The sequence below is a fragment of the Trachymyrmex septentrionalis genome, unplaced genomic scaffold (genome assembly GCF_001594115.1).
Source record: "Trachymyrmex septentrionalis isolate Tsep2-gDNA-1 unplaced genomic scaffold, Tsep1.0 scaffold51, whole genome shotgun sequence".
Taxonomy (NCBI): Eukaryota; Metazoa; Arthropoda; class Insecta; order Hymenoptera; family Formicidae; genus Trachymyrmex; species Trachymyrmex septentrionalis.
The window spans coordinates 2,797,247-2,807,074 of NW_017305683.1; the positions used below are offsets into that span (position 1 = coordinate 2,797,247).

The 9,828-nt window shown below is 29.8% G+C and overlaps 1 protein-coding gene across 1 annotated transcript in view; it reads left to right on the top strand.

Moving 5' to 3' along the window:
- The window catches only part of LOC108751655 (UPF0472 protein C16orf72 homolog), a 5,666-nt gene extending 1,939 nt beyond the window's left edge, over window positions 1-3,727 (top strand). Inside the window, exons 3-5 of the mRNA XM_018491947.1 lie at window positions 2,112-2,283; window positions 2,487-2,626; window positions 3,041-3,727. Of these exons, the coding sequence (XP_018347449.1) occupies window positions 2,112-2,283; window positions 2,487-2,626; window positions 3,041-3,186 (458 nt within the window). The 3' untranslated portion in view covers window positions 3,187-3,727. The remainder of the gene's footprint in view (window positions 1-2,111; window positions 2,284-2,486; window positions 2,627-3,040) is intronic.
- Window positions 3,728-9,828: the final 6,101 nt, after the last annotated feature.

Sequence of the window (9,828 nt, forward strand, 5' to 3'; positions counted from 1 at the left end):
TCCTCCCCTCCCTTCCCTCTCTCCCTCCTCCCTTCCCACCCCAAATTTTTTCATTTAATATAATCTTGCTTTTAATTTTATTTATGATTCCTTATATATATTTTCTTTTGATTTCTTTCTCTTGCTATTTTATTTAAACTTTATTTTGTAGTTTATTTGTTTTGTAGTTTATTTATTTTGTAGTTTCTTTTTTTTTATTTTTCAAGATATAATTTTTGTTATTTTATCTTCTTTTCGTTGTTATAACAGCGTATTTGTGTGTAACTTTGAGAGTCCTCTTTAGAATCGTAATAAATGCTCCATCTATCTATTTATCTATCTATCTATCCATCTGTCTCTATCCATTCTCTCTTGCCTCTACTTCAGCACTAATTTTGTTACACAATGCATAGATTAATGTGCACGCATATTATAGAAAATAGACCTTGGGAAAAATTTAACTTATATTTCTTTAATTTCTTAATTGTAAGCTATTGAGTTCACGAGTATGGGTTAATGAAAAATCTGCAGAAAAGATTCCTTATAATAGTTCTCGAATTAAAAACTGTATGGATTACTCAAATGGATTGAAAACTGTATTTGTGATTTATTTTTCTCATTACTTGTTTTATGTGTTAAATAATTAATTGTTCAATTTGTTGATGATGATTTTTGGTATGTGTACGTCTGAATAACTGAATAAATACTTTAAATAATTTCTGATTTATAATACATAGGCGAGTATTTAATCCAAATAGAATTGCTTCCGTGCCACTTATCGGTTAATAACATTTTTTAAATTTAGGTTTGCAATCAATAACCCTATAAGACACAATATTCTTAGAATGTTATATGAATATTAATAATTTATAAAAAGGTAAATAATATTCATGTAACATTCTAGGAATATTGTGTACACGGCGTGCTTCACATATTATATCCTCATAAAAATGAGAAAAAGCATTATCGTGATTAATATCGAAATATAACGATTAACGGAATAGTTTTTTTTTTATGTAAAAAAGAATCATATACTGAGACACATGATAAAAATAATGCCAAAAAATAATTAATGAATATCAGAACTGCTTTATTATTCGTAATGTTCATAAAAAAGGAACATGCTTTTGATAACGTGTATCATGAAATTTTAATTGAAGACAGATGGAAGAGAGAAATTAGACCAATTTCGTAGCCAGAACATTGGAATTATTGATGACGAATGGCTACTTTGATAACGTTCTTGAAGATGTACAATTATTCATGTTATCAATGATGGTAGAGATAACTGTAAAAAAAAACGGCATTGCGACAATATAAAAGCATCTTTCTTCATCAGACTAATAGCTTTATAATATTCTATTTTTCACGTTATTTTTGTTATTTTCAGTTTTTCTCTAAAAAAAGTTTTTTTCTAAAAATTAAAAAGAAATTTTCTCTTCTAAAATGTATCTTTTATTTTTTTATTTATACATTATATATTATAGGGCTTCCATAAAAAATTTATAGATTACCATATTATTACATCTACTTTTAAAAATGGCAAATATTCGCGACCTATCTAGTAGTAGTAAATTTGACAAAGCGGATAATGAGTTAATTAATTATTTATTTGTACATTATTTTATATATTACTTTGTATAGTGTTGTACTGTTTCTACTTTTTAATTTTTTATTGAATGCATTTTTATAAATTTATTTCTCACATCAGATACATAATGAGATTTGTATGAGAAATGCACTTAATTATTTCCTATTGATGATAATTTTCCTCCGTTGGTGATAACTTCGTACATTGACATCAACGCAATTTTACACGCTAGGAATTTGATAATTACAAAGTAATTTATTTTTAAATTTAATTTTAATTTCTACCATTTTATTGAAAATCTAATACGTTTATAGAAAATCAAGAAAAGACGCACACTCACATAAATTTGTATCATTATGCGAAGTGCAATTTAATATTTTTAATTTTTGTTTAGAACCCACTAATGATTACATAATTTAGATATAAAATTTAACATAATAAAGTAATTTGATTACTCGTATGAATTATATTATGTTAAATTTTGCAATTAATGCATGTCGCTATATTTGTCTGTAAATTTAATCAAGAATTATTTAAATAGATTCAGTGGATTGTATGAGGCGATGCAGCGATTTGGGAGTGGAAATGGGCAAGCAGAAACGTTGTAAAGAAATAATGAATTGGGCTAGGAAAAAAAGGCGTATGATTCGCAGGGAAGATCTTCTTGCATATCTCGCTGGAAAACCACCTCCACCTCGTTCGCATCCACACAGGTTTATCCCTTTATTGTAGTTTCCGAAAAAATTATTAATCTAGATTATTGCTGTGGATTTTAATTTTGATAGATATATATTTATAAATGTAGATAATATGTTTCGTTAAATTAAATTAAAAAATAAACAAGTAAATTAATAAATTAGTAAATAAAATAAGCTGATTATTTATTAAAGGTTGCAATATGTTGGCAATGTTGTAGGAGTTCACCTAAACCGCGTATGATGGTATGCGGTTCTCCGTCGTCGCAAAGTCAAACGCCAAGTATGATGATTGCTCCTGCGCCGACAACAGGCACTGATCCAGATCCTGAGTTGCACACATTTAGGGAAGCATTGTCGGGTAAGTTATTCTGCAATTTATCTTTTTATAAATTTTATATAGTTTTTTTTACAGTCAATGCTATATTACTTATTGACTAGCGACGTCTCTTTAAATATTTTAATCATATTTCATTGAATTTTACAAAGAAATTGAATCACGTAAAGAACATAGATTTAAATGGAATATATTAAAAACTTTTAATTTTTTATTTTTCACGATATTTTTATTATTTTAATTTCTTCTGGTTTCCACGCACGTATCGTTACGTATCAAATGCACGCGTTCGAAGATAATTTAATTGAGATAATCACATGATGGAGTAACCATGTTTGACACTCACATTAACGTACGACAACATATGGATAGAAATTAAGAGTTTTATGTAGATATAATGTGTCCATAAAATAAGACAGAAACGTAACATTTTTCCAGGTTCTCCAGTGTCTCGACGTGGCGGAAGACAAGCCGAACTGTCGGCCTTTATTAGCAACGAATTGGCTCGGCATCATAAACGGCCTGCTTCGCATGACGTGGATATGGGATCACCCACGCACAAACGTATGCGTACTACACTGTAACGGCGCGCGACGCGTACGGTAGCTTTACTCCCTCGTTCCCTGTTAATTAATCGACCCGATTAATGACTAATAGCTCAGCTCCCCTACATAACTCTTGGTTATGTGTAATCTTTTGAGGGAAACGGTAGTGGTTCATACTGCCAGATAAGCACGTTCGTATGTGTCTCCTGCAGCTTTTACTGCCGATCTCGATTTATATATAACGTTCAAAATTACTTAATCTCATAATAACTATGTAGAGTGCGTCTGATGCATAAAATGATGTATTTTTAGTCCAGCACGCATATAATATATTTATGGGATATTTATTTTGCGTGTATTGGCAAATTAATTAATTGTATTTACGCTGTAAAAGTTTTGTTTTCCTTGTATGCGATTTCATGAAAATTTGGACCTCGTGAAATCTTGTACAATATAAATGTATATATGTATATGAAATTATTTACTTTTTGTTGACACAAAATTAGTGAGAGCACACGAACGTGTCTTAACAACTACTGTTGAAAGTGCCCACACACACACACACACACACACACACACACACACACACACACACACACACACACACACACACATACGCATGTACACGCGCGTGCGCGCACATACACGCACACACACAACACGCATACATACAAACACACGCACACACACACACACGCACACACAATGATCGGTCTGACATTACGTGCAAGAATTTGTATATGAGACTGTCATTTTGTCGATCAATTTACGAGGAATTTTTTTAGCCAGATATGTGACATCCGAAACGTTAAGTCTTTAAATGTTAATACGTATACCGATATATGTATCAAAATTTGTAACGACTGAGAAGCATTCTAATCTAATTGATCTATCAATCAATATTGTTGATAATTTAATGTTTTTCTCACACATGTGGAAAATGTCGAATTTTTCGAAAATAAAACAAAGAATATTTTTGTGTTGTCCGAAAATTGATAGATAATTTGTCTCAGAATAGAAGATACGAGTGCAAAATGTTTCGCTTTCACATTAAACAAAAATTCATCGAGTTGCTTATTAGAAATATTGTTTTTATTGTGCCGTAATTGTTTGCAATTAATTCTTTGGACATTTGTCAATCAATGAAATGGTTGTTTCACATCATTTTATTGATAATAGCCAAATATGAAAAAAAAAAAACGAAACTGATAGAAAATAATAATAATTATATGATAATGAATTTCAAATTTTTTTCTACTCTTAAGCTTTATTTCGTCAATTATCGAAATTAATTTATCATATTCTTGTTGAAATATTTCCGAATGTATAATAAATTTGAGTCTATTATTTTTCTTGTATAATATATATAATTTTCTCGTTTATTTTATTCATTGTTTATATATTCTTTTTTATTCTGCATCTGTTGCATTTCATCGTGTGCGTCATCGAGATAGGTTTGGTTATTGCCCAAATTGTTCGGCGTCTATTTTTTTGTGGCCAAATTTTTATGTTACTAAAATATTTATATAATTCAAATTACAAGGTTATGAATCGAAGTCTCAAGAAGAGAAAATAGAATATTAAAATAGAATATTATTATATTTTGTTTTTCAGCTGCATGAAAAAAGTACTAGCTATGAATGTTACGAAGGCATCAAAAATAATTCTTAAAGAGATCTCATTATGAGTTTTTGCCGTGGTAAACCAAACTTTTAGTATAAGAATTTCTATTGTGCGAGAAGCAGACGAAGCGCAAAATAAAAGGCAAGTGTGTCTGTTTTAAGAATTCGATATGTTGAAGAAAAAAAAGAGCAAAGCATTAGCGTAAATTTAGTTCATCTTTTGTTGATGCGTAGGTTATTAAGAGAAGAGAATGATCAGGCAGATACCAAGCTTTACATCCTGAACAAGGTCTGCGTTAACATTCTACTAAGGAATAATGAATTCAATATTCCACAGCTCTACAAGAGCGTAATGTGTTCGCTATATAGAACTTACGTAAACGTAGACTTTATCAGGTGTGATAATGATTGCAATATATATATACGTGTATATATGTGTACATATATATATATATATATATACATAAATATATCTTATATATATATATGTATATATATATACATATATATATATACAAATATATATGACGAAATATTTTGTAAAGAAAAGCGCTTAACAATTGCGTTTAACAATTTGTGCCAGAGAGTGAGAGCCTTCACCCTTCCCAATGAAGGTGATTGTAAATGTACATTATTTCTAACTACGCCTCATATTACTTCTATCTGAATTTTCAAAGATGTCGCAGACGAATTAATAGATTGTTATTTATCTCATCGAATTGTGATTAGTATACCTGATGAATAGAATTTATAATTGAGTTACAAATTGTAATCTGTAATCTTCAGTTAAATGTGGAAATCACGCAATTGTAATAATGATACAATAGTTCTGTTACACTCATATTATTCTTTTTATATTCCTTAAGAATAGAGTTTTTCTCGAACTTAATATTAATTGAAGAATTGGATGCATCAGGAACGTATAAATAACTATATGTAATTTAAAAAAAGAACTTATAGGGTGGTATTTATAGTACGTTTTTAATTTTAAAACTTTTAAGATTAGATCTCTGTTCTCTGATTGATTCATGACATCTGAAGATTATACTTAAAACGGTCTTAAATATAAAATCCAACTATAAATACTATAGAATTTGAATATCATATATTCTTCTGTCCTGAGTGTTATTGTTTTTATAGATTTCTGTTTACTCTATGCTTGCAAACTATCTAGAGATAACACAGAGTGAGAGTGAATGCGAAATAAAAAAAATTCATAATCACAAAAATATTGATTCAAATTGAATTAAAAGTATTTATTCGTTTCTCGATGAATATCACAAAAAATGTATTTATTAGAGTCCGACTGAAATTTTTATCGAAACTGAAAACGAATACTCATTACGTATCAATTTCGACTGAAACTATATAGCTCTCTTTCATAAATATTAATTTTAATATTAATATGTAATTTTAATATGTAATGTGTAATTATTGTTTTGTTGTAATTAAATTATGATGTTTATGAAAAAGGTCAAAATTAACACACAACTAATTATAAATAAAATTTTGGTTTTTAATTTTTTGACTGAAATTTAATTATTGTAATAAGTTATGATATTTATGAAGAAAGATATATGACATATAGACATGTCTATACGTATGGCCTTTATAGGATTTATATTTTTTAATTTTTATTTCAGTTTTGGTTGAAATTGACATGTAGCCGAGTGTTTCGGTTCAGTTTCGGCAAAAGTTTCGGTCGAACTTTAGTGTTCATACTCGTATTCATATTCATTATTAATTTATTTATTCAAATATTAGGTATATTATTAGGTGTATTCATCGGGCACACTAATTGCAACTCGATTTATACATACAAGATCGTTAAGGTCTATATGTTTGTCTGCGAACCGCACTTCGAAAATTACGTCAGAAGTCAACGTACATTTCTATTCGTTTCTTCGCAAGATTGTTCAAGCGTCACTCGTGAGAGGAATAAAAAAAATTGTTGTTCAGTTGTAAATATAGCGTATGCTAATAATGGTAAACAATAAACATAGATATATCGCTGATATTATTATTATTAGTATTTACTACTATGCGATAGCTTTAACAATATTTATCAATACCGTGCGATCGGCAGTTAACAGAATTAATTGAGGACTCTGCTTTCGATTCACTTAAGTATTTCCCCGGAACGAGATTGATCATCGTCGCGATGCAGGGTCCGAGAATCTTACGCCAGTAAGAACACGCAACAACCGTGGAGAATTTATTTTTCGCGAGCGAATCATTTATATGTCTACTATACATGCGAATTAAACGATCACGGAAGAAAGGTGTTGCTTTCACGATGAATGTAAAAAAAAAAAAAAAACAGATTGATAATTAAAAAGTTTGTACGTTCACATCGTTTTTAACACGTTTCTTCCTTCGCTGTTCCAGCTGTCGGAAGTATCCTCCATGTAAATGTTGTTCTTTTCGTATAACTAATATAGAAGAAAGTAATACATAGGTATTATCGTATGCGAAGATGCCATACTTAGGTACACTTTACCCATAAGCGAGCGCACCAAACCCGACGACAGGGGCAACTTTACGAAACACCGATCTGTTTTCGTTTCCGTTCCATGTGTTCGTGGTACATTTTTTGACTGCATAATCGAAACGTCCATCCTTGATTGTGACGTCTATATATACAATATTCATTTGAGAGAAATATCGAGAATTATTCTCGAGAGTTACTCTTGAGAGAGTCATACGTTTACTCACTGGAAAATACTGTGGAGAGCTACTCTCTCGCTCGCATCTTCTCATTCTCTTTACTTCCGAGAGTCGCTCTCAAGTAGACAAATCAATGGCAATTGTGTGCTCCTTTTTTTTCATTAGCAAGTAAGTAACTTGAGTATTCGATTTCGCCGGTATAATTGGCATTTTTCTGTCTTGCGTAATAGTTACCTATGAGCACGAGACGACACTTAGAGGTCGGCGAAAAAATTTTCCCACACGCGAGGAAGCTTTCCCTTTCTCATGGAAGAATTATCTCGTCGGAAATCTGTTAGCCGTTATAAGATTATATATATAGGTATGATGCACATCGAGCGAATATGAAATTATAATAATTTTGTTGATGAAGATATAATTAAGTTTGAACATGTTACGTAATTTTTAATTCGTATTAAATATTATAATACACCTAATTCAAAATTAATAGCTTAATAAATTCGACAATTGCTGTAAACGCAGGTCGTAAAAAGAATTAAGAATAATTTTTAATTGTAAAAAATATTTGTATGAAATATCATTTTATGTTCATTAACGATATGTTTATATGAAAATATATAAAAATATATAAATGTATAATAATGTGAGACGATGAAGGCGCCTAACAGACATTTCTAAAAAAAAAAAAAAAAAAAAAGGAGAAATACGTATTTGAGAATATACCAAAATCAGTACGATACAATATAAGGACCGATGTAATATTGTATTCATAGATTAAAAAGCGGAGGTGAAGAGAGTCAGGAGGGAGCACTTGTATATTATATTGTTCACAGTTATTTGATACGTTCATACTACACAGGAACGTATAAACGCGTACGTCTAACGGACGCAAGGCACCAAAAAATTTTTTACAAGCGTATCTTTCTTTCCTTTTCTTGTTATTCTGATGCATATTGCTGCAAGTTGCATTGGTGCACTATCGCGAGAACGAGTGTACCGTGACATGAGACTTGCACGAACATGACGCCTTGGTCGGGCACGACGCGTTCATGGCAAGGCGTGAAATGGTGCTGTTACTTTCTTGCGAACATAAGAAGCTTGTATATTTTTGCGCCTCTTGTTTGTAAGATAATCATTTACAAATAAATCACGAGAAAACGAAATCTGTCACGGCGTCCTCCTATCTACATTCACACTTTTTCTTTTACAACCCTTTGAATAGAAACTATCGTGTATATATACATACTTTATTGTCATGCAATTATTTTGTACATTTTGCACTGTTTGTGAATACAATATGTACTACACGACATTACATAAAATTAATGTATAAAATACTATAATCCATAACTATCCATAATACAATCCATAATTAGTACCAAGGTCTAAAAACTAGATAAGAATTTAATATATCACATGCAATTAACGATCACTTATTAAAAATTGCATTGAATTTTAAAAGATGAACAATGTCAATGTTTTTTTATTATTATTAATGTTTAGCAGCAAAGTTTAATGACTATCTTGGAGACATAAATGATGGAAAGCACAAGTTTTTATATTGTGTATCTACGGTTTATTTTAGTAATATTTTAAGTTCTAAACTTCGATATTAAATTTTTTTATGAAAAAATATATTGTTTAACGCTATTAAATATAAAAAAAATTGGGATAAATGTATGTTTTTATTATATATCTAAAAATTCTGAAATTTCATGTTTAGTACAATATCTAGTTAAACAGGTCAGGCTGATGTTGAGTAGAACAATGTTAACGACAATATATTTTATGGCAGTGTAATATAGTGTTATTGATTTTTTGTTTTTTTGATTATGGCATGAACTGTTCGTTCTATCTTACTTAATCTATTTCATTTAGTGTACTAATCGGAACTTAATTCTCTCCTTTTTTCTTATTTTTCCTTATTTTAATATAAATTTTTCTGATGATTATTTACATTACGATTGTGTACAGCCAATGTGATCAATTAAATATATATCATAGGAAAATATAATACTCTCGAGGCTTTTACGGGCACTTTCTATAGAGAAATGCGTTTCGCGGATTATCATGTATCAGGCTCCTCGCTCCGATGAAGTAAACTGTTATGTTCACGAAACATTGGCATTCTAAGATTTGGACAGACAGAGCGGAGATAACCCACAAAATATATAATTTTTGTATAATACGAAAATATATTCGTAATGACATAGGAAAATATCTGGACAATAAACTAGTACACAAAAAGTACGATATTAAAATTCTTTTGATATTGAATGATTTAATAATATTTTTAATTTTTTTTATGTCAAATGATTATTTTTCTGTAATCTTCAAAAAATCTCAATTTTATATTTGATGTTAAAAATTTCACCTTTAAAATTATTTCCTA